The 27,096-nt window shown below is 38.8% G+C and overlaps 1 protein-coding gene across 1 annotated transcript in view; it reads left to right on the top strand.

Moving 5' to 3' along the window:
- The window catches only part of ldlrad4b (low density lipoprotein receptor class A domain containing 4b), a 332,819-nt gene that overhangs the window by 113,680 nt on the left and 192,043 nt on the right, over window positions 1-27,096 (top strand). Inside the window, exon 3 of the mRNA XM_055163708.1 lies at window positions 517-1,735. Within this exon, the coding sequence (XP_055019683.1) occupies window positions 1,696-1,735 (40 nt within the window). The 5' untranslated portion in view covers window positions 517-1,695. The remainder of the gene's footprint in view (window positions 1-516; window positions 1,736-27,096) is intronic.

Genomic DNA, 27,096 nt, shown 5'->3' with positions numbered 1-27,096 from the left:
GTTTGTCCTGTGCTCTTAAGTTGTTTCTGAATCTACAAAAGCACGTTGTTACCCCTGTTCCCTCTACCTCCTTTTCGGGGGGATTTCACTCCTTTCCTCTCCTTCCAAAAAGCAGCACTTGGCACGGTTTTGAAATGTAAATAAAGTTTTGTTGTTTCCTGAGCCGTAGCCTCCTCCAGCCCTGTTTATCAGGCAGACTTCAAAGTGCCACGCTGACATGTGGCTCTATCTTTGGGCTGCTCTGTGAAATAGGGTCACGGGCGGCGCTTGGCTCTCACAAAAAACTTCTCCCTTTCATCTAAGAACCTAGTGGGTGAGGGGGAACTAAAGAGGGCCATGCCAGGCAGCCAGGGGTGCCAGTGTGGGAGTGTGTACGTGGGCGGACATTTTGTTTTTGTGCGCTTTCTCCTCTGGTCACTCTTGCTAGCAGGTAGTCTCATAGCTTGTGTTACATCATCAGATTTTTTGATTATTATTCACAAAACTTTTTCTCAACTTCTTTGTGTTTCTGTCTAGCTGTGGTGCCAGTCCGAGAAGACATTGCCGTGTCGTGCTGAGCCGGGGGCCACCTCAACTTTAACTGGACTAAAGACTAAAAACATAAGAAGAAAACAGGAAGTCAAAACTTTTAGGAGCCAGTAAACAGCAAGTTGTCAGACTTTGGAGAGTGGATAACAAGACAAACTGTACAGCTGCAAGTTCAAGTTCGAGGTCAAACTTGTAGACCACTTCAAATCGACGTTTTTAAACTATCAAAGCCTGGAAAAACTCCCAACAAGCTGCTTATGCTTTGGTTGCCTTCCTGCATTGTTTTAGCCATCATTTTATATCAGTAGTCCAAGAAATAATAAATAGTACTAAAGCATCTGGACCATCTGGACAGCAGCAAGGTCAGAAGCCAAACTTATGGACCCATGGATTAATGATTGAATGCCTTCCTGCGTAGTTTTTAGCCACCACTTTCTATCATTTAAAGTAGTGTCAAGCCGGATGGAATCGTGAATGATCTGTACAGCTGCAAGGTCGAGTCGAAAGTCAAAACCTATGGACCACTGCTGCTTGAAATGAAATCGACAAGCTGTTAGTACTCCTCTATTGCCTTCCCAAGTCGACCAATCAGAAGTCCCTCTGTTTCTGCGTATTGCACTATTGAATGAACTGAACTGCAGCAAGGTCAAACCAAAAGTTAAAACTGAGGACTACAATTTCAAAACACACTTTTGATGCCTTTCGAGTACTGTTTGTGTTGAATGTAAATGATTCAACCTAATTGAAAAGATCAGCTTGTCTACATATTACCGGATTTTTTTTTTTTTTTGTAATTGACAAACAGTTCTGATGAAAAGTCTGAAAAAAGTGAAATAGCTTCATGTTTTAAAACTGCTAGTTTTTGCCAACTGCTTCCTGGCTTTTTCATAAACTATTTGAAAATAACTCAGCCAATCAATCAACCATTCCAGTGTTCCAGTCAGTCTTACAGTACACTTCACTTTCTTTTCTCCACCCGTTCCTCCTTATCTCCACGTGGACTGTTGATGTGTAGCGATGGCCGTGGGACAGAAAGATGCAGTCTGGTCCACTCAAACTCCCTCCAGGCCCCCTCACACCCCCATTGCCTCTCGGACCGGCTGAACTCCCAGCATCCTTTGCAGCATCGGCAGCAGAAGCAGAAGGCTTGGAGCGGGACAGGGCAGTATGCAGGAGACTGACATACCGGCCACGAATGCCTTCACAGGTAAAACACGCATACAAGTACAATATTTGGTCTTATTTAATTGAACATTTGAATTGCTGGTATTTATACAAATTGATGACTTGAAAACTGTATACTTGACATTCAAGTACTTCAAGTCATACTTCAAGTTCAGGTTAATGCCTTTTACTTCATGCAGTGTATTGTAAAAACAGCTATAGTATTTGTAGGGAAAAACATACGAAAACCTACACATTTTAAAGGGGACAGCTAGGGACACAATTTTTGTCTGATTAGGTGTGATGTTGGATGAGAACCATGTGGGGTAGTCAGACACAGTTGTTTTGACATGGTTCTCATCTGTCATGGTTCAACAAGTTAGCAAAGTGAAACAGTAGGCAGAGCTTACAGTTCAAACTAAACAGGCTCTTCACTCATGGTTCAAAATAGAGTACAGCATCTTCACTCAATACAGAAATTACTTATTGAACAACAAGCCGTAAAAAGTGAATCGTACTGAATTTGGTAAATAGTAAATATTTGGGCGACATGTTGGTTTGTCAGCAGTCAGTCATTCAAATCAAACCATTTTCGTCACCTTCTCTGAACATTTAACTGTGTCCCTCTCAAACTATATTTTTATGTGTCTCTTTACTGTTGTGTCAATCATCTTGTTTACACTTCAGCTTATTAGGCTTGTTAAATTCTACTGCAGGACACACAGTGAGGTCATTTACTGCCAATCCCACAATGCACTGGGCCGTGTTTACTAGATGTTAGATGATAGTTGAGGTGGCACAACAGTAAAATCTCAATGTGCTACTTTATTTGATGCGATAAACCAAATGACAGTAGTAAACAGTTGAATGGGATGGGGACTTCCAATGGTCTTTTGAAATGTATTTTCTATTGTAGATTTCCATTTTAGATACTTGTATGATTGTTCTGTTAGTTTGAGTTGGTACTGGTTTTAATATTTGATACATTGGCAATTATTTGTTTGGTTTGTTCCACACTCTACAAGATGTTCGGATTTGCAAAATTTAAATGTGCATAAACAACATTTAGACTTTTTAAATAATCAAATTAACTAATGAAATAACAAACTGTTTATTAACTGGTACTGGTACTTAAAGGGCCTATATTACACTATTTTTTTGTATGTTATAATGTTGTTTCCTCATCACAAACATACCTGGAGTTGTATTTTGTTTTACGCACACATGTTTAACACACAATCTCTGCATATTTAGACTGTATTCTTTGCTCAAACAGAAAACACGCTTTTCCGCTTTTTGACATCATGTTGTAGTAGAGGAAGTGCTCCACTGTGTCTTAAAATCCACAACACTTTCCCTAGAATAATTTGGATAATTTGATTTAATACCATAGCCATAATTAAGTATGTAGTTTCAGTTCTAATGAAGATAAAATATGAGAGTCTACAACAATTTACACATGCATAAACACAGTCGTTTTTTGCAATACATATTATCATAACATTGCTAACAATAGATGCTGAGGATCTCAATATTATAAAGGTATTCAGTATCAAATGGGAATTTAAGACACCACTAATCTCTATTATATTTTGGGATTAGTTAAATGTGTCAGGACTGATCTCATTGTAATGTTCACAAACACTCCGATAGCCCTCTAAGTACAGTAACCTTTAATAATTGCTGACTTGTCTATACTCTTTGTGTCTTGACATTTATGAGACTGTCGTGCTCTGGTTTGGGGTGAAAAGTTCAATCTAACGCGACAGAAATGTATTCGTCAGTGAAAGTAACACCGTTCATAAAGCATTAGCCCCGGTGGACTGCAGATTAACTGTCTTATAATCGCTTGCTAATTATGATGGCTGTAATTGAAGTTGTATAGTCCAAGCAGCTCTTTCTTGGGGGATTTGCGGCGATTCTTTGTGCGAGTGAACAATGAGCAAAGCTGTGAGTGGCCAGTGGTGCCTTTAGTTAGCCCTTGAGATTTAATCTGGTTTAGAGCAGTGGTTTTGAGAGCAGAGTGTTAGCGCCACTATAGGTGAGGCCAATCAAAGTCCATTCACAGATATAATGAAACCAGCCGAGACGGCAGAATCACACACGCTTCCACCAATAAGAGCTCAGTGTTATCTGCAGCTTAACGTTTATTTCTAGGTACATTTATTCTAGTATTTAAAGGGTTAGTAATGTGATATAGTTTCTTTAAAATAAAGTTTATACAGATTATTCAGATTAGGGCTGTGTGCAGTTCATTTAATTTTAAATGAGATTCAGTAATTTCCTATTGTCAGCGGTAGGTTTGGGTCTTGAATGGAGCCACAGCCAATCCTCTGTCAAAAAGCAGGTAGTTTGGAGGAGAGTTCAGACTTTGGAGGAATAAGTTTGACTATTTTGTATGGTAAAATCTGTATTGTTTATATTGTTTTGTTAGAAATAAACAAACAGATAAAGAAAGATGGAATGGAAAATAAAATAGAAATACAATTAATACAAGGAAAAAGAAAGTTTAAATATTTCACTTTTAATTGTTTGCAAATTCTCTTATTAATTTTTAAACTATTCACTTAGTGGACATCAACTTGTCATAGTATAGAATTAAAAGTTTTAAAAGTCACTTGAGAGCATATCTATTATTTTTGACATTTTGAGCACTAGTTTTACCTGCTTCTCAACTGGTGCAAGAAAAACAAAACACTGCAGAGTGTTATCAATATTTATAAAACAACAAACAAACCAAAAATGGCAAACATGCACAAACATAAAGTCTAGTGTGTAGATGAAACTTTGAATGGCTAACATGACAGCTTCTCTCAGCTCAGTCAACACATCTCCGTCCTATCGCTCAAATCACAGCTGAACAAAGTACATTTGGTAAATTTAAACTCACAAAACACCATTGTGCACGGACTTCACAGATGCTGTCACATTTTTCAGTCTCTCACCAAAGCGTTTTATGTTCAAGAGCTGCATTGTGTGGTCCTGTCAAAGCATTGCACTGATATGGTGCTCAGGCTGTCCCTGGTTTGAAGAGTCATGTGCTCGTATTGTTCTCTAGTGGTTTTCTAGGGTTAGTGTCACAATCAATAGAATCTATATAAATGATTCATACACTTGAAACATATGGGTCTATCTCATTTGACAAAAAGAACATCTAAGTGCAGTAATATTTGTTATGGATGTTTAAGAGGCAGGGATATGGCTGCAAATAAGTTGTTGTTTTAACTAATAGTGTGTGTTTTCAATGTATAAACCACTGACTATAAAGAAGTGGCGTCTGTCATCACCCATAGCGCTCGGCTCCAGTTAAATGAAGCTCACAATGGATACAATGTTATAGGAGTGAATCTGGAGCCAGTTTTGGACAAAATAGCAAAATAAAAACATCAGTATCATGTAGAGTGGGTTAATATAAACATTTAAGACCAAAATAACATGGCTCATTGCAGCAGTTACAGAGAGGGGCAGCAATTTTTCACTGTAAAGACAATTGGGAACAGAGTTGATGGAGCCGGAAACGCACCACGTTCACTTCCTATTTGCAGCGCGGTGGCTTGTGGGTTAGCTATGTCCATTTATATATCTGTGTATGGTGGACAATTTAAAAAGCATGACACTGTGAGAAGTAGCATTTAACATTTAGTCTGTATGTGCACTGCGTAACTTTTCTGGTTGGTCTGTCTCCGTGGCGATATCATGGCATTAAATTAATCTATTTTGCATTCATTCAATTCAAGGCTGTAACGTGGTCTGGAGGCACCACTTTCTATCTCCATCAAAATAAATATTGTTGAATGCCATAATGTGGAATCTCCACGGAGACAGGCAGGTGACTAACTTTCGACCAGAAAAGTAGTGTACCTTTAAAAGTATGATCAGCTAGAATTGATTTTAGTGCTATTGTATTTCAACAAGGGAAGTTTACCCATGAATATGATACATCGCTTGGGACAGTCCTTACTAATGCTGGTTCTATACTGGTAAATTTCTCATAGGCACACCTCTCGCTTAGCTGTCTCTAAGGTGGAATTAGTTGAAATACATTTTCTGAACAAAAAACTTAAACTAATTATAAGATTTTGTACAGTTTAATGAATAAAGTTACGAGTAAAATGCCAGTCTTGAATGTAAAGCCAAGTCTGCAAGTTAACCTGGCCTGTGTCTAGACAGAGCAGACTGAATTGCAAGGTTTAAAAGTAAGATCTTAAATAGAAGTCTGAAATAGCCTAGTCTGTCTGCACATTCTGTAGTCCACGCACACCACGAGTCTTTGGTCTCCGAGTCGTCAGTGTAAAATCAGTGCGGTATTTTCCATCACATTTGCACAGGGCTCTCTCCTCCGACCCAGCCGTGAAGGTGACTGCAGACTCATTTTTAGCGCTCTCTCTCATGTCACCCTCCTTGAAGTCACACGGCCATTTTGCTAACATTTTTCTGCTCTTTGATTGCCCCCTGCAGTGATGTTTCCATTGAGACAGTTAAGCAAAGCACTCAATGATCGTGGCTCCTTTGTGCGCTGATGGTTTGTCAAAGCTTGGACATGAATCTTACAGACAGACATCTCACTCTGTAGCAAACGCTGGACTACAGACTGAGTGACTAGCAGTTGACAGGTTGACTTATAACTGGGCCGTGCTCCGTTGTTCCCCACCAGTTAATTAAAGTGAACTTAGAGTCTATGGGGCGGCCATGCTGCGTGTCTGAATGCTACAGTTAAGAATATGATTAATGTACTGACTTAGACACACACATGAGTGAATATCACATGTTCAAGTGGCAGGAAAGATTTTTTGATTAAATTCTAGTGACCTCATTAATACTTTTTACCAAGTTTAGAACAGCTAACTTTCTCTCAAAGCGGGATCCTAGTTTGTGAATGTTCACAGACAGTGGCAATGAAAAATGATTTGATATAGTGTGTGTTTATGGTTAAATTTGTGGTTCATATAGCGTTATATCTGGATTGTCAACACTTAAAGGGGCAGTTCAGAATTTTGGACATAGGGCCTCATTTTCTAGTGAGCCAGAGTGTTGGAGATACTTTTTTTTTTTTTTTTTTTTTTTTTTAATTCCACCTAGTCCTTGTATCTGCAGAGGTTGCTGGTGCTAGGTTAGCTGCCACCAAAAACAGTCTTACCCACTCCACAAAGCACCCGAAGCAAATCTATTTTTACGCCAGACTGTCGATGTGAATGTCTAGGTTGACAGAATAATGTTTGAGATAAATCTAACCTTGCATTGTATGAATCGTCGCATGTTTAGGGACTATTTTCTCATATATCAGTCTGCCGCTGCCAAGCTTTCTATCAGGAAGTACAACTTGCTGCTGCTACCCAGACATGAATCGTTCAAATTCAAGGTTGGTTTTACTTCTAAAATTATTCTATCAACACAGACATTTACATTGATAGTCTGGCGTTATAATTGTTTTGCCTCGAGTGCACTGTGGAGTGGGTAAGACTGTTTTTAGTGGTAGGCTAACTATGGCCATTGACATGTGCTAGCCTAGCACCGGCGACCTCTGCAAATACAAGGACTGGACACTCTGACTAACTAGGAAATGAGGTCCTGTGTCCAAAATTCAGAACTGTCCCTTTAAGTGACCACATGTTGTAAACAATTATTGCAATAGGATCTTAACTCCTCCTATTTTATGCTAAATTGATTTCTGCGAGCCTTTAGCCATGTTAGAATGTTGTTACCCCATCAGCAACATACAGTACATAGGGTTGTGTTTGTTTCATTGACACATGTTTGAGCAACTTTTTATTATTAGTTTGTCTACAGCTCCAAATCTTAAAATGCTTTGTTCCACGTTGTGATGTGTTACGGCCACAGGTGTCCAGCTCCTCCTATCACCAAACCTGTTTAAGTCCCTGCCGCTGATTTGTGTGTGTGTGTGTGTGTGTGTGTGTGCAAGCCTCCATCTCCAGACTCCTGTTGTGATTGGTGGATTGAATTCAAGCTAGCGCCTGGTTCCCCCCAGCTGATTGGTCTATCACCCCAACACCTGGCCAATCCTGGGCTACACCTGCAGCTGCCACACCTTTAAAAGGACCCGCCCCCTGCCACTCACGGCTGCCGTTCTGTCTGTGGACTGCATGCCACTTCTGCTGTGTCTCTCGTGTTGCATTGTTTAACTTTGGTTGAGACACTAGTAGTCCTTGTGACTTAGTTTGAGACTGGTTTTGGTGTTCTGTGATTCTGTTTAGAGCAGGGGTGCTCACACTTTTTCAGCATGCAAGTTACTGACAAAATGACCAAGTCATAAAGATGTACCTAATACAAAGTCAAGCAAACTGCACTGAAACACTCTGTGCCCCTTTTTGGACCCTCGCCCACAGTTTGAGAACCCCTTCTAAGAGAACTTCCTCTGGCACTTTACACAAAACTGTGAAAAAAGTGAAGGAAGTAGGTAAGATTTTTAAACCTGTTTTTTAAAGTTCCAAACTGGAGTTGCATTCTTTTCTGGTTTTGCAGCGATATTTACCAGCCTCTGCACATTTACCAAACCAAACACACATCGTGACAAACACAGATGCATTTGTGCACTTTTGTTAGGCAAACTTCAGCCAAATGTCTGGTTTAGAGCCTCTTTTTGTTAATTTTTGGAAATTTCATTCTTTTGTTAGTTTTACCTTGTACAATTCTTTGAAATAAATTACAACTTTAGTTTTACCATTTTACCATCTTGGTTCTTTTGTTACTTCCCCTGTCCCTAGCAGAGCTGGGTCGCAATGTGATGTCATGAAGCCATTTTGTTTAGTAAAGAGTGATGATTCCAGGGCTTTAATTATTCAAATTATTCTAGTGAAGGTGTATGGACTTTAAAAAACACAGTGGACAACAAAAGGTGGAACAGAGTGTTTTCAGTTTGACAGAAAAAAAACAGCCTAAATATGCAGGGTTTGTTTGTTAAACACAAAACATAACTCCATTTTGATGAAGAGACAACATTATAAAATGGATCAGAAAAGTACTGACCCCTCTATGACCCTTCCCCAGTGGACCCATGGAAATAGTTTTCTAAGTACCTAGATTGGAACCTGCTAGAAGACTGCATGTTTTACTTGACAAATTCACATGGAATGATTGGGTACAACATGTTCCAGGACTTCTGAAACTACTCCACTGCCACCTGTTGCTATAATGTCCATAATAAGCAGCTCATATTGGAAGCCCATTACATTTTCCCAAGCCAAACACAAGATCAGTCCATAAATCCTTATTGAGCATTAATTAAGTCTCTCAGTGTGTACTTTGCCTAAGTGTCTGTGCCCCGCTGTTATTATAAACACAGTCTAGATGCAGAGAATTCACTCGGAGCTCAGAGCAGTGCTTCTCATACGCATTACATAATTCATCAGGCGTGTGCGGAGCCGAGGGAATGAAGTCATCGAGCGCCAGTAAACAAATGTAGATGTAGCTCACACAGGTGGTCGATAGCTCCAAGGTTAGCATACGGATTTGTTTACATCACACCAGGCTCACATGTAATGTCTGGCTATAGCCACTTTGCTGCTCTGCCTGTTTCTGATGCAATTTTGAAAACAAACTTGATTTCCATTGTGAGCTTGTTAACTGTGGACTGTGATGCCGGCTCAAAATCAAGGATATCGGTTTGTTGTAGTTCTATGAAAAGTTCAAGATGAAGTTGCGTCTCAGAAAATATTTTTTTTATGTGTACCTCTCTTTAATCAACAGAGGTGAGACCATGTCCTTGTTTTGGTAGTCTCAAGTAACTCTCAAGACCAAATTCTGAGCTTCAAGTCCCTTCAGGTCTTTATATTAAATTTTTTGGAATTTAAATTATTTTTGTGAAAAGGTCCTTCTTAAAGGGGAGGTGTTATGCAAAAACAACTTTTTGAAGCTTTCTACCATGTTATAATGGTTCCCTCAACAAAAACTTATGTGAATAGCTTTTATCATCCATATATGTTTGAGTAGCCTTGCAATATCTTCCTATCTCGCACTATTCAAACCCGTCTTAGCAGTATGATCCTGTCAAAGTCTCAGCTCAACCCACAACAAGCCTTCATCACTCTTGCTCTCACATAGCAATTTTCTATAAATATACAAAAAAGCATGATTCAAAACAAACCTGATGCGATGTGCACCGATTATAATGTGATAGGACTCTGAAGCAGGAGCGACTTAGCACAGGGAGAATGGGGAACACATTAATGCCGAATATAGCATTTTTAAAACGCTAAAAGGTAGCATGGTGATCTAAATGTCTTATTAATTAAAGTCCCTGTGTAAAATGAACCACTGAACATCTATCAGTCAGCTGAGAAACATAACGCAGTCTCAAGTCAGAGCCGTTTTACTTTTTAAAATTCAGTCAGAACATCTCATCATTGACCTTGTGATATTTTCCACTGGGTTCATTATGTTTGAGGCTTTTGTCTTAATTCACAGTCTCCTTTGTATCACCTTTATAGTTTTTTATTAATGGACAGACACTCAGACAATTTTCATGATCATTAAATGCAGTGTGTAAGGACCTTTACATATCATTGTTCTTAGTTCTTTGTATTTGTATGTATTTAGTTTGATTCTGGTAATAGATATTGAAAATGTGTTTTTTATTTTATAGTAAATAAGTAAATCAGTAAATGAAACCAAACCAGCTGATTTAGTGTAATGAATGGTGTAATGAATACATTTATAATTAGAATGGTCCCATATGGATATTTCTGAGTCAAAACAAAGAACACTGAAAATCTGTAGCAAGGCCTCCAGATCGATTTTAAGTTGCCGTAAAGTTCACAAATGAAATCTTTCCTTTGTAAGAAATAATTACAAAATGCAAAATGTGACCGCATACTAGACTGTATATATAAATGGAAATGGCTAACCACCACGTTCCAACTACAGAGCAAGCATGGCCACGCTTTAGGCTCCATCCACTCCGGATCCAGTTGTCCCTCTCTCCGTAACTGCTGTTGTCTGGCTCTTCATTTTGGTCTTAAAATGTTTGTATCAACCTGCTCAACATGATAGTCCATTTCTTCATAAAACCTGTAGATGTAAAATAGTTTGCTACATAACAACAAAGCAAAAACTGGATCGTAATTCAGCAATACATACATGCGTTGGTAAAGTTGTATACTGCAAATAACATGTATTTATGTGTAGTGTCTCAAAATACATTACAAACCAACCTACGAAAGTCAAGACAGCGTGAGTCAACTGACAGGAAGTTAAGTGTTGGATTTACTGTAATGTTTTTGAGAATCAGTCATATTGAAGCTGTTCCCTTCTTGGCTTACTGACTAAAAGTACATCTGCAGTCATTCAAAGCGCTCTAAACCTTTCCTTCTATCTCCATTATATAGTGCGCACTCCGCACTTCCCTTTAGGCTTCCTGTGGTAGAGACAGTGGTGCAGCATCACTCCAGTGTACAGCCTTGGCCCTGTTTCTCATCTGTGTGTCCAGCCGTCTGACACATATTCTCGCTCCCTCCTCCTCCTCTTCCTCCTCCTCCTCCTCCTCCTCCTCTCATCCCGCCGGCGCGCACCTTTTTCTGTCTGTCTCCATTAATCTCACTCTGTCTGTCACCCCCCACCCCTCCCTTCTTTTCTCTCTCACCCCCACCCACCTCGCTTTTCACTCCCACCCCACCCCACAAACGCACTCACTTGTTTCCTCAGGCTTTGGGTCTGTGTGGTCGGTCTGCCACTGTTGATCTGTATTGAGCTGCTCTAATGTAACTCGCTCGCCCGTCCTTTTGAGGGACTGGTAGGGATGTGTTATTAAACCTCCACCTCCTGTAGGTACAGACCAAACCAAAAACTGCTCTCAAGTTTGTGTACTGTTTCTTCAAATTCTATAAACTATATTACTCAAATAGTAGTATTCTGTAATTAGCATATTTTTCCAGTCAACTTAGCATGCAATCTCCAGCAATCTATTCCTTATCAAGAACTTTGCTTTTGATGTGGATTCATTTTCTTAGCCAAGGATCTGCTCCAACCAGATCACCCAAGTTGCAATACAATCACTGACAATAAAGACACTTAGTGGTGGGACCTTCGGCTCCTTTGTGGGATCCAAATCTTTTGGATGGGTTCATGTCAAAGAGACATTCAAAAGACTGACTCTTTTTATATTTAATTGTATTAGGGATATATACCGATACGATATGGTATTGAACGTCAGCGCAGATACTAAAACAATTTCTCGATCGGATATTGGCTTCCAAACATAACGTAATTAGACTAGTCATAGTCCATCTAGAAAGTCTCATAATGTTTGAACTTTTATTTTTAAATTATGAAATTCTAAATAAAATGTTGCTCTACAATAATAATTATTCTATAACTGGTGTTTGTGTTGGTTCAGCACTGTATTCTATGTAAAAACGCATAAAATATGAAAGAAGAATATTTATTTATTATATTTATTTATTTATTTATAGTACATGATAGACATGTCTCTATGCAAATGTTATTTGTTTGAATGTTTCACAGTTCCATCTGTCATGAGGGTGACAGCGCTACATTACAATTCAGATCTGTGGAGGGTCACCCCTGTTCACAGAAGGAATCATTGTATTTTTGAGCAGGAGAAAAAAATGTTAGATGTACATGCTTAACATCGTACCATGGAACATTCCAGGCAAAGCAATAACATCTTCATGGAGATAATCAGATAGCAGACTCTCTATTAGAAATGTTACACAGTTCTCCTTTAAGGAACTTTTCATAAGAGCCGACTCGTTTACAAACAGCACATCATTAAAAAGAATCCCTGCTTTAAAATGACTCTTTGAATGTATCCACCTGTCCTCCCAGCTACTTGATACTCATCTGTCTTTCAAATGTCTACCTGGATGCATTAGCTAAATGACTGTAAATTCACCTCAAAAGGACAAAAGGACTATTGATCCTAGAAAGATTGATTCTCAAGGTGCACAATTGACTAAATTGCCTCCATTTAACACAAAGTTTGATAAAGTCATGGTTAGCCTTGAAAGTAATTGCAAATAACTTGGAGACAGTTGGAGACTCTTTGTTCATCAAGTACGCAGCAGCACAGACCTAAAATGGGTCTGCAAGGGGATGAAATCATTTGACAATTTTACGTCTTAGAGCAGAACCATAAAATTAATTTGCATTCATTAATTTAGCTTATACTCTTGACCTTAATTAGGTTCTCACAAGCCAGCCAAGCCTTGACGAGTTTGTACAAGATTGTATGAAAATCAACCAAAATTATGCCTTGTTTGACTCAATGGAAATTCCATTGTATAGCCTGAAATGTTCCAAAGTATGGCATAAATAGCTTCTCTGTTTCCATGGAAGCACCAAAAATGTTTATGTGATGGGGTTGTAATAATGAGAGAGTTTCCTTGTCTCCATTATATTACTCTTAAAGCTTATTAGAGGGCACATATCACGCTATTTTCTGATCTTTGTTATAATGTTGTTTCCTCAACAAAAAACATACCTGGACTTGTGTTTTGTTCTTCTCTCAAATGGAAAAGGCTCTGTTCCACCTTGTGATGTCATGCGGTAATGCAGGAAGTACTCCACTGTGTTTTTAAACTAGATACACCTTCACTAGAATCATTTGGATAAATTCAGCCCTGGAAGTGCCAATGTCTAATGAACAAAAGGTAAAAGGAGCTCTTGAAAACTACAGCTTCACGACATCACAAGGTGGAACAGAGCATTTTGAGGTTTGGAGATGTAGACAGACTAATAATAAAAAGTTACCCAAACATATGTGAGCAAACAACTCGAGAAGAAAGAAAAGAGAAAAGTTTGCATATTATAGGACCTTTAATTGTAGAGTAGCATTTGTACAGTTAAATTGCTTCTGCAGTCTGACAAACACAGAATTGCCAAATAAAGTATCTTGGTACATAGGGTATATCGGTATTTTGTCACACCCCTAGTCACTAAAAATATGTTAAGTGTGAAAACAAGCCAGCGCATGGGTGGAAACTCATATTAGCGCAAAGATGTTCCTCTCGTCTCCTGTTTTAAGGCCAGGCAGCAACTCACGATAATTAATTTGAAAAAGTCCACCACAAATGTAACATTGAGGATATGTGCCAATGAAAATGTTGTTGACTTTGTTGTCTTCAACCTTATATATTCATTTTAACTTATAAATTTAAACTTAAAACATAAAAGATTGAAAAAATATCCTTATTGCATACTTGTCTATAATTCTGTTCTATGTAACTCTAAATTCTGATCTATGTTATAATGTATTTTCCTCATCACAAACAATCCTGGAATTGTGTTTTGTTTCATTCACACGTTTAACACACAGAAAACAGTCTGTTCCACCTTGTGATGTCATGTGGTAATATGAGAAGTGCCCCACTGTTTTTAAACTCCATACATCTTCACATAACTTGAAAACTAACACTACGTGACATCACAAGATGAAACAGAACATTTTGAGGTTTGGAGATGTAGACAGACTAATAATAAAAGATTACTCATGTGTGACATGTGTGAATAAAACAAAACACAACTCCAGGTATGCTTTTGAGGAGGTAACAGCATTTGAACCTGGCTAAAGCTCATGAGAATCCATTTTGTGTAATATAGCACCTTTAAAAAATAAAATTCCTTTTATCATGCAATAATCTAAATGGAGCGTACAAGTTCCCAAAGTCCACGACAAATTGATACATGGAAAACACAAAGCATGTTTCAATCAGTAATAATATATCTGTCAACATTTGTCATAACGTTAGCACCAATATTCCAATGAGACGTGACTTTTTTGTTTTTTTCCCCAGTCCCCACAAGCTTCAAAGACTCTTAATCACAGTCATTAAGTCCCTATTATTTTCTATTTCTATTCTAACAATACAATGGATATTATGGTTAAGGCTGTGTCTTGTGCGTCACCAAGGCAACGCCCATATAAACACAAACTTAACCTGTTCATTATTATTATACACTTACACATCAAAGATAGAATAAGAACTTGATGTCTCTTTCCCAGTAAAAAGTTGTGCACTGACATCGGGCAGTGGTCATGTGTCCCAGAAGCATCGCTGTATTATTACGATATAATTACAGCATGTAGGACAGGATAATAACTAGATTTAGGAGGATAATTGAGCTTGTGCGTGTTTGAGTGAGAATATGCATGTTCATATCGTCTCTTTATAATTACTGGGTTTTAGGCTTGAACCATGGGCAGGATTCAGACAGTGACTCATCCATCTCTGCCTAATTTCCTCCTGTTGTTGTGTTGTCGTGTAATGTTGATTTTGCGCGGCTCAGGTTTATGAAGGTAATTTGTGTGTATTGGGAGCCGCTTTGTGCACGCTTGGCTGCTGTCTGCCCGGGTTAGTCTCCTTTGTTGACTTCCTGTGTAGTTTATTTACCAGTCACTCAGCCATCCACCCCGGTGCTGTTTGCAATGACCTGAATAGACTCATGAGCATGTCTCGGTGTTGGCTTTGTGTGGGCTACTGTTTGTTGAATATATTTTCATCCACCAAAAAATCACATAAGCGTTTAATTATGGGTGATTCGTGTTTTGGGTAAATTGTTTTAAAGGTACAGTACGTACCCGCGCACTTACTGTTTTAAAAAACACTGACTCACAACTGGATGTGGGTTGTCAGTGCTGTAACCTGCAGATAGAGGACACATAAAAGCTTTGCTCATTCTGTATAGGCTGCACTAGCACTGGTTTGTTATTGGCTACCAGTGCTGAGGTTTAAGATGTGAGAATTCAGATCAAAGAGGGTCCTTTTAGATTTGAACCAACTGGATTTAGACATTGGAATATAACCTAAAAGAGAGACTCATCTTAGGAACCAAAACACCAAAGGGAAATATTAATAATTTGGTGATCATGTCCAATATTAAGAATATTAGCATTGCTATTTAGGGTTGGACGGTATGCAAATTCTGATACCGTTAAACCTTCTCAGGATTTTACCGGCGTACACGGTATTACCAAAATATTTTGGTACAATTTTGGTAAACTACAAAGCTGCAACATTATATGGTCTATGCAAATGACCTGCAGATTTATAATCTCTGAAATCTACACATGAACCATCTCACACACAATACACACACAGAACAGACTCACCGTCATTTAGTCTGACAGAAGCTGACCACATCAGCGCACAAGGAAAGAGCTGTCTTTATCAGAGCTTTACAGTTTATGCAAATGAGCCATCTGGTTTTAAGTTTCATTTCTGTAAAATGTAAACAAAGGTGTGCCTAAAGCCACAATGCTGTCAAATTGCAGAAGTACTAATATTTTTTTTGGGGACCAACTCTCTTGCGGCCAGACTTGCCATCTTGTCTTGGTCTTCTTTATGAGCGTCACACGGCAACAGAACGAAACTAATTGAACGTCATCTCCCCGTGCAGTTAAAAGAAACATTATAGACTGCTATTAGTTTTAAATCGTGATAACATTAAATTGAAAATACAACCACGCATTCATTTGCGCTGAGCAAACAAATTTAGGTATCAATAAATTATAGTATTATATTAGGGCCTGATGCAGAGCAGATTTTTTTTCAATGACAGTAATGAAACTGATTCCATTGCCACTTTTTGATACCGTGGGATACTGTAATGCCGTACTACTGCCCAACCCTATTGCTATTACTATCTGTAAAATCTATGCATGCTTTTGTAGGTGTAACTGAGCAATAAAAATACCTGAAATGGAATGAACAGGACCTGCTTTGGGACATTACTGGCAAAGCAATAACATCTCCATGGAGACAAGCAGGCAGCGGACCGTCCACTAGAAAAGTTACGCAGTGCATCATACAAGAAAGATATGCTTCATCTTGTCATCTGTATCTGTATTTTATTATATTTTTTCAAATTCAAGTACAAATTCAACCACTCTCACTTCAGGCAGTCCTTCACCCCTCATGGATAATCTCTATTGTCTTAAAATGTCATTGTCTTTCTTCTCATATTTCACAGATATGTTTAATAACTACATTACTTCTGGCTGCGGTGCTGGAGGCAGATCTATTTCTTCTTTATGATTTCCAGTGGATTCATTTGGTCCCTGTTAAACAAATGTAAGCTCTGGGGCTGCAGTCTGGCCGCATACACAAACCTGGACGTGCTCATAAGTCACTGAGATGGGATATCACTAGATAACAATGTTACCTCCGACATTTTTTACCGTGCCCAAAAGCGCTGCTCTTTAGATTTATGTGCGCTTGTATTGTGTGGAGTATATTTTTTCCGGAGGCGGCGTCTCTCACATCCTTAATGCGTCAGACGGATGATTGAACAAACTGGATGTTGACGGACAACTGCGTCTCAAAGTCATTTACAACTAAACACTTCTGCAGATGCTGTCTCTTATGTGCAGCAAGGACACACTTTATTCACTGAGATTAAGGGAGATTCACAAACTGTTCACGTAAAGTCAAGAAATGTTAGAATTTTCATGTGTAATTTTTTAACTGTACTGGACTGATAGCATCACATTAAACATAGGCTACTTCAAAGCTGATAACTGTAGGCTCTGCTCTGTCTGAAGCTCTGTTATTCTGGTTAGACTTTACTCTGAGCTTTAATGTAAGACAAGCAGAAAGAACTGATTTAGGAACATGTGAGGTGTTTTGTGATGTAAAACAAGTCCCTGTTAAATAACAGTTCAAGCTAGCTAACTTTTTTTTTTTTTTACTTTGATTTTGAACAAAAACGGTGAAAGAAACTAACGCTTAAACAGGACCATGAATGTTTGTGTTTCAGGCTCCTGAAAATGTGTTATTTAAAACCATTTTGTATTTCTCCTTGAATTTTCAGACATCTTTTCAAAATAAAGTTTGCTTATGTGTGCATTTTGTCGCAGTGGAAACTTCTGAACATTCCATCATAAACATACAGGCAGAACACCCCCAGCATGATGTCTGTTGCCAGAAATGTTACCCAAACCGAACACTAAACTTGTCTACCTTGCATTAATTTTCAATTGCATGGATAATGAAAGCCCATTAATTTAAATATGCATTGACACAGAGAGGAGGCTCACCTTTCCACAGATCTTGCATCACGTGCTTGTGTCCATGGACTTCCTCTTTAATGCTACACTGTAGAACATTCTAGGCAAAGCAACAACAGGAGACACACAGGTCGCGTGCCCTCATTAAATGTCTAAACCTGATTAATTCACAATAAGGAATAACCAAAAGCAGGAGTATATACTAGTATTTTACCAGTCATTTTGCCTGGGTTTAGTTTAGCCCAACATGCAGCCAGACAAGCTCCTATCGGCTCTGATTCAGCCTCCTGATATGATGTGGAGGTGACTGAGTTTATAATGGTATTTTGGCTGGTGCTGTTTCTGCCTGCCAAGATTCGCTGCTAGACTAGCTACACTCTAAAACAAACAAGATCATCCCCCTGAAATAATAAGCAGGAAATTATTGTCATTTAATAGCAGGGATCAAGTAAAACTGTTTCACACTGAGATTCAAAAACGCTGGTTTGGGTATTACTGGTGGTACCCAGGAATGTTTTGCAGATTTGTGTTAGGGTTACAAGTATGTGGTTAGTTTTGCTTTCATTTAATAAATATCTTTTTTTCTTTATATTTATTAAATCAACATGTTTTTGTCCAGAACAGGACAGATAAAAGTGTAAAATGGAGGGAAGAGTGGGGAGAGACATTCAGCAAATTGTTAGAGCCACTAATGTCACCACTCTGAGATCATCCTTGAACCCACATGTGTGCTACAGACCAGTATTGTGTAGCTAGCATTTTGGTGTTACTTAAAGGTGCAATAGGTAACTTTTCTGGTATGGGCTCTGCTACCTTCTTATCTCCATGGTGATGTTATTGTTTTGTCTGGAATGTCACAATTTGGGACAACCATAAAACCGTGTATGTTGCATTTATTGTGTTTATTATTTATGTTTATTGCTCAAAATACATTGAAAAAGATTAATTCCTACTGTGAGCGAGTTCAGCTCACTACCATAGATTATATAAAGAAGTGGACTAAGGGAGTGTGATGTCACCCATAACATTCGACTCCAATCAAATGAAGCTCATAAAGCAGCAGTTATGGGGTAAATTTGGAGCCAAGCTCCATGTTAGGAATAGGCAAGGCAAGGCAAGCTTATTTGTTAAGCACAATTCGTACACAAAGTAATTCAAGGTGCTTTACTGAATAAGAAACACTTGCAATATAAACAAATCAAAACATACATAATCATCATAAAATTAAAAAGAGAGAGACATTAAATGAGAGAAAAGAGAAGAATGCGCAATGAAAAATGAAAACCTTTCAGTCAAATGCACAGCTAAATAGAACCGTTTTGAGCCTGGATTTACACAGTGTCAAAGTAGAGGCCTGTCTCACATCTTCAGAAAGACTGGTTTTAGCTGCATGAATCTGAAACACTGACTCCCTGTGTTTAGTCCTGACTCTGGGCACCAGCAGGAGTCCGGTCCCTGAGGTCCTCAGAGTGCGAGAGGGTTCATATGGCACTAACATGTCAGAGATCAGAGATGTACTTTGGTGCTTGGCCACAGAGAGACTTGTACACAAGCAGAGCCACTTTAAAGTCTACGCTCTGAGACACAGGAAGCCAGTGCAGAGACCTGAGCACAGGACTTATGTGCTCGTACTTCCTGGTTCGAGTCAGGACTTGAGCTGCAGTGTCCTGGATGTATTGCAGCTGTCTCATAGCTCGTTTGGAGAGGCTAGTGAGCATGGCATTACAGTATCTAACCTAATGGAGACTAGTTTCTCCAAGTCTGCTTTAGACACTATACCTTTGATTTTTGCTTTGTTTTTTAGATGGTAAAAGGCTGCAGATGTTATTGATTTTATTTGGCTGTTAAAGTTCAAGTCTGAGTCCATTATTACCCCTAGATTTCTAGCCTGATTTGAAGGTTTTAGAGAGAGAGACTGGAGGTGACCACTGACACTGTCTCATTGTTTCTGTGGGCCAAAGACCATGCCTTTTGTCTTATCTGAGTTTAGCTGTAGAAAGTTGTTTTGTATTCACACACTGATCTGTTGGATGCAGTGGCAGAGTGAGTCCGCAGGTGCATAGTCTCCTGCTGCAGTGAGACATAGATCTGAGTGTTGTCTGCATAGTTGTGGTAGGACACATTATTGCTGAGTATTAACTGGCCTAACGACAGCATGTAGAGATTAAAAAAAGGGGGCCCAGGATCGACCCCTGGGGCACCCCACAGGTCAGGGCCATGTGATCTGAGACACAGTTTCCAATTTTGACAAAGTACTTCCCGTCTTCTAGATAGGACCTGAACCAGTTTAGTGCAGTAGCAGAGATGCCCACCCAGTCCTCTAGTCTGTAAGAGGATCCCATGATCGACAGTGTCAAAAGCAGCACTCAGATCTAACAGAATCAAGACTGAGACTTTGCCTGCATCAGTGTTCAGGCGGATGTCATTTGTCACCTTGATAAGAGCAGTCTCAGTGCTGTGGTGGGCTCTAAAACCTGGCTGGAAAACATAAAAGGAATTTGTTAATGGGGATGACCACATAAAAACACCAGGATCATGCAGAGCAGGTTAATATAAACATTTTAAGACCAAGATGATGAGGCTCACTGCTGCAGTTACAGAGAGAGTGGCGATAAAATCTCATTCGATGAACCTGGAAGTACCTCCACGAGCACTTCCTGTTTGAAACACGGTGGCTAGTGGGGTAGCTATGTATGTGCACTAATGCAGTTTATGCTCACCACAGATCTGACCTGTAAATTGATCTGGTGGCATCTCCATGGAGACAAGTTTGATGCCATTAAACATTTTTAGCAAAGCAGTAACATCTCCATGGAGACAAGGTGACAGACCCAGTTAGTTACATAGTCCACCTTAAAAGTGACAAGATAACTACTGATATTTCACCAAACTAGCTGTCAGTTTTTTGTAGTGTAGGTCTGCATAGTGGGCGTGTGTGTGTGTTTGTGCATGCATGTCACTGGTTTTATGTGTGCGTGTGTGTGTTCGTGCGTAGACTTATTCATGCATGTGGGCGTCTGCGTGGGCCCTGATACCACTGACAGTGAGCAGGCAACCCTAGGACATATTTATGAGCTTTCACTAACCGGCCCATATTAACCTGTGCTCCCTCTCCACCTCGAGCTGCGTAACATTCATGCTACCTATTTCATGTACTATTCCTCGTCTGAGTAATGAACTGTTGTGAACGGTAGGGGAGAATATAAAGGACTAGGTCACACAATGCCACAGTAATTTACAGTTTTAGTCTGTTAAATGAATTCAGAAAGTCAATGTTGGATTTGGAATTTCTGGGGCTGCTAGTGATGGGCGTTGAAAGAAATTGCAAGTTTTTATTATGGACCTATGCCAGTTTCAGATATATTACCTCTTGGCAAGTGGTCAGCGAATAGGCCAATGATGAGTTTTTGTGGCGTCTTTGTTGTTGTCAGATTCATGGATATTGTGTCTCTGTAAAAAGTCTGGGTTATATTCATGAGGAGATTTCACAAACTGGCCCATTTTAACCTGTGCACTGTCTCCAACACAGAAATCAGAATTTCTTCTCTGAGGAAGAGAGTAAAAGTACAATATCATGCTACGGACAGTTAGGATTGACTGTTTAGTAAGGATAAGTGTATGGACTTGATTGTAAGTTTAAGACAATTTCTCATTCTATAGAGGCTTTATCAGATTAGAGGAGATTTATAAATTAGATCTAATTTCTTACCTCATCGCCTCATCTCATTTTTAGTTTAGTTTACTTTTTAATGGTAAATGAAACAACTGCCGAGTCCAGATTTTTTTTAAACCTTTGTGTGCAATTATTTTTTTTTTTTTTTGTTTGTTTGTTTTTTAATTGGGCATTTAATGGACATTAAAATATGTTTAGATCATTAGAAGTATAAATAGAGAATAGATGTAGGAAATGTATTCACAGAAACTTACCCTATGCCAAAAGATTCAAAGAGATCTCATTCTAGCCCCACAAACAAATAAAAAAAATCCACAGTTTGCATCTTGCTTTATGGCTGCAGTCCACATATGATTTCTCCATTGTGAGATAGGTCCACTGTGCCACTACAGGTCTTTGTTATAGTGGTCATAATGTTATTGCTAATCAATATGCTGCACACTAAAAATTAAATAGAGAAGAGGCCAGCTACTGCATCCACTTGTAAACAAAGTCTCACCCAAACATACTGTTGAAATATGCGGGTAAGATAATCTATATTTTATTTGGCCACAGTGTTGAGCATTGATTGCTTTTATTGCATCAGCGCTCAGACAGACCAGTATTAACCTGTGCACTCCCCTCACCTGCAGCTCCCCAAGACAACCATTTTCATTTCTTTTCTCATCTGAGTAATGAACTGATAAGTCTGTTATGGAGGATAAAGATGGAGAAAATGGAAAAAGGCCTAGGTCAGTCTGCGCCGCTATTGCTGTCAGGCGATTTCACTGCGATAAAGTTATCACCCATCTACTGTTGGAATGAATGTAGATCTGTGCAAGGCTCATTATACGTTAGCTTAAGGCTCCATAAAGTGCAGCGCCAAGATATAAACTTCCGCATGTGTAAATTTAAGTCTGTCAACCGTGTTTAGCATACTCTGATTTAAAGACATCTGTTGTGTGTTAAAACCACTTAAGTTAAATGTGCCTATGTAGAAATGTATGGGCTATGGTGTATGACTAACGGAGATCATTTAGTTTGGAAACTGAAGGCACAGCGTGGTTGGTGATGAGTCGAATAGCATATAGAGGACTGACGTAAATGTTTTTTCCATGACAATTATGGTTTTAAGGTGCTATTAGTAATTTTGTTATTTTACAGCTACATGATGGACCAGGAAGATTTCCGTAATTACATACTTGACACTTGCCTGTTATCACCCTCGCCCAATCACAGCCTTCCTCCTTTACCTTTCAAACAAATCACCCACAAGTCCATTCATATACACTCTCTCTTATTTATCCTCCTATCTTGGCTATGTGCTGCTGCTCGCTGCAACAGTACAGCCTCCTCAGCCTCTCCATCTTCTCTACTTCTTCGGAATATTTTCTCATATTAATTATACTGCACCTGTTTTTACCAAAAACAATTCTCAAACACTTTCTGTGACTCTTACTAGGTCAAGATATATAATATAAATTGGTACTTTTCACACAAAAATAGACTGAAATAAAAGCATGTTTTTTAATTATGAGTGTTATATGCACAGAATAAACAGTTCAAGAATAATTCAGGCTGAGTAACTAGTCTACTTAATAAGGGTATTAGTAAAGCAGTTACTAAATAAACTATTTGCTCATTATGTCATTATGTTTTTTCAGTGTTTTATTAAGGCTAACTTAGTTGAACTATTTCTTTATTAGGACTGAAAGTATTATTACATTGTTATATAGTGGATACATATTTATTTATTTATGGTTTTGTCACCAAACATAAGCTTATATATTGTAATGCAGTTGGTTCTGTTGCAGAGTATGTCCTGAATCTCTTACAGTCTTATAGCTGAGAAGCCTGCAGTGTTATTTTGGTCTGTCTCTTGTCTCCATCTCTGAAGCAGTTTTGAAGCACATTGTTGAAGCAGTGTGACTTTGCAGCCGTACAGTGGTGTGACTGTTCTCCCTGAGGCGTACGCACACACAAGTTCTTTCACCTCTGTTTCCCACAGTTACAGCCACACTGAGCCTGTTGCACTGTGTAGACCCAAACACACAAACATATATAATATGAACTGATATGGTTAGTCTGTGAGCAGTAGTCGGATTTGTACTATGCTTCAGTGTGAGGTCTGTTTAGATCCTAAAGACTTTGTCTACATTGGTCTTTATCGTTAATCAAAAGAGAGCTAAAATCAGTATTCTAGTAAGGTTTTGTGATTCAGTACATAGCTGTTAGAGAAATGCTTAAGTTGCAATGAAGTTATTAAAATGTACATAAGATAGCAATGGAAACTTTTGCATCACCTATATGTGTTAAAGTGTTTGAAACCATGAAACTATGTTGTGCTATGTCTGCATTGTATATCACCGTCTGTGCAAACAGAGAAGTGCAAAAGGTCACTGTAACAGTCTAGGTGCAGATGTATGGGGAACTGAAAGTCCTTGAACCTGTGTTCTAAGAAAGTGAGATATGAGGTGGGAGACGGTTGTGGGGGGAAGTGGAAACTGTCGCAAAGTTGTGTAATTATGTATGTGTTTTTAATAAAAGGGTTGTGCCGAGGTCATACGAGTGGGAGACTGCTCAATCCAGCCACAGTAGCGGTTGGAGTGTGAAGGCTCACACATTGACCCCATGCGCACGTAAAACTTTGACAGTCTCGAGCACTGATTTTTCTGACCAAGGTGATCTAATCCACAGTCAGATGGAGGTTACTGGAGATTGATACTGTTTAATTCTACACTGTTCGTGTATTATTTTCTGACAATAGCCTAGTGGTTAGAGCCCTCACCCATCAACCCAGAAGTCAAAGGTTTGATTCCCGCTCGATTCTACCCGGCTACTTCTGTATGGAGAGAATGAATCCTGACTACAGTGCACTACAGTACAAATGTACAAAGGCATTATTATTATTATAACAATAGAAGCGTTGCTGTACACATTCACTGTTCAAGTCTGGATTAATATGCTTTAGATTAGATAAGATATGATGATTGCAAGGTTTGGTGAATGCTATGGTAGAGATCTACATACACATAATGTATCTAGTTGCATCAAATGTTACAGCTGTGTTGACAGTAACAGGATGAGACTTAATATATATTTTTGAACATGTTGACGTATGCTTTCTTCTTCTCTTCAATGTTCAAAATAAATATTAACTAATCACTTTTGGGTCAAATTAATATTTTAATTAATTAACTTTAAGCCATGTTATAAAGTTGTTACCTTATCAAAAACATACCTGGATTTGTGTTTTGTTTCATTCACAAGTTTGAATAATCCTGCATTATTAGTCTGTCTACATCTTCAAATCTCAAAATGCTTTGTTCCACCTTGTGATGTCATGTAGTGGTAGTTAACAGCTACTTTCTACCTTTAGTTCAGTAGAGATTGTCAATTCTAGGACTGAAATTGTCCAAATGATTCTAGTGAATGTATATGGAGTTTAAAAACACAGTGGAACACTTCCTGTATTACCACATGATATCACAAGGTGGGAAAGAGGGTTTTCTGTTTGAGAGAAGAACTCAGCCTAAAAATGCAGGGTCTGTGTGTTAAATATGTGTGAATAAAACACAATACATCTCCACGTATGTTTTGGATATGGAAACAACATTGTAACAGATCAGAAAATAGTAATGTAATATAGGGTAATTTAAAGAAAAATAGGTGAGGTATTGAGTCTTACACATTGTATATGAGTTGTGCCTGTAGTGTTATCTGTCTCTTGTTTCCATCTCTGAAGCAGTTTTGAAGCACATTGTTGAAACAGTGTGACTTTGCGGCCGTACAGTGGTGTGACTGTTCCTCCCTGAGGCGTACACACACGAGTCCTTTCACCTCTTGTTCTCTCGACCACAGCCACAGCGAGACTGATGCACTGTCTGGACCAAAAACAGTCACGTACACAGCCTGAAGGTCCCTCGCCCTCTCTTCTCTCTCTCTCCATCCCTCTCTATCTCTCTTTATGGCCGCCGATAGTGCCAAGTCAGCGAAACAGTCTGACATGCTTAATTATCCGTCCCGGGCCCCAAACGGCGGAGGAGAGGATCTGGATGAAATTAGGCGAAACATAGGGGTGAGCTATGGAGCGAGCAGTCACATTGGGGGCAGACAGGAGAGGAGACAAAGGAGACGATGATGACGTAATGGCGAACAAGAGACTGGAGTTATATAGATGCGCGGTACAAGCTGAACAGGCAGTGTGCTAGATCATTGTGGAATAGAAAGAAAGCCATACAATACAATGGTAATGTTTGCAGTTGATAGCCTTCCAGTATTACTTCGGTGAGTTATGCCTGCCTAGTCTGCCTAGTGTTATTGTGGGCTGTTTCTCTGTCTGCCACTGCACACACATTGTGGATAGTAGGTACCAGTCGCTCAGTGGTAAACACTTTTGCCCACGAGTCTGAAGGTTGAAGGTTCAAACTGTTTCACCTTGGTTCAATATCGATATATGTTGATACTAAATTTGGTGATACATAGGTGTGTAACAATAACCAAAATATTGTGATATTGTATCATCAAAAGTCTCTCAATAATATTTTGGGCCATCACAAAATATTGAATCACGAGTTCCTTTGCTTAAATTCATTGTTATGGTGTATCAATAGCTAAAAAAACAGAGGGAACTACATCGACCATGATCCCTTGCTCCGTTTTGATGCTAACTACATGAAGAAATAGGAGTTCTAAGCACTTTTAAATCTTAGTTCTTTGAATTAAGTATTGTCAATGCATTTTAAGAGGAAAAATTAGGATATTCACAATTCTGTTAGCCTCCACAAAGGATTGCAATAAATATTGGGAAAATATCTTACCGTGAGATTTGGATATCGTTACATCCCTAGTGATACAGTATCATTATTGTGGGTTGCTGCATCAATATATCACCAAGAATATATATATTTTTTATATATTAGCAATTTTTTTTTACCGTGCTACAATTGTGTCACAACATATCACGGAGTTTAATTTACAATATATCGATTAACACACATCTATCACCATATCGTAATAATCTCGTATCGTGAGTCATGTACAGTATTGTATTAAAATCTGAGGGACCCTGTGACTCCCAACCCAGTCTCCATGGAGATAAACATGTTTAATGACGTATTGTGGAACACACAGTCACAGCAACTCCATGGAGACAAGAAGGTAGTGGAACTGAGAAAAGTTACACAGAAAAAAGAATGAATATGCTCAGACAGCATGACAAAGCTTAACGTACATGGCACTTGATAGGAAATGGAATGACTATTGATGCGTCAGCAAACTTTTATCCAATACTTTTTATTTTGTTTAGTTAGTGTAGTTTAGTTTTTTTCTCTGGGGTTGGATGGATGCCCTGTATTGAGTGGTCACACCAAGGGCAGTGGCTGCAGCAGACACAGCCACACTCAGCCCACAGATTCTATTTGGTCTGGCACCCTCCTGCAAGACATACTTATGGATTTCATATCAGGGGAAGTTATGCTCAGTGGGAATAGACTTTAAAACACACATTATTTTTTTAAAAGTAATGTAGCTGCAAAATAGTTCAGTACAAAGTCAGCCCAGTACAGTAAAGGCAGTTGGTTATAAAAGGCTACAGCTATTACTTTTGATATCACTTTATAATAACTGCACACTAATTAGAATCAATAAAGCAAGAACAAAGACTTAATTCATAATGAACAATTAATTTATATGAATGATTCGACTTAGTAACTGGGATTAGGAGTTTGAATATTAATTAAGCCTGTATTAAGCCTTAATTAACTATTTGGTA

This window comes from Boleophthalmus pectinirostris, unplaced genomic scaffold (assembly GCF_026225935.1).
Source record: "Boleophthalmus pectinirostris isolate CB_2022bp ecotype Guang Dong unplaced genomic scaffold, ASM2622593v1 HiC_scaffold_6, whole genome shotgun sequence".
NCBI lineage: Eukaryota > Metazoa > Chordata > Actinopteri > Gobiiformes > Gobiidae > Boleophthalmus > Boleophthalmus pectinirostris.
Note: the sequence above shows the minus strand (reverse complement) of the source record. Positions and strands in the feature narration are given on the sequence as shown.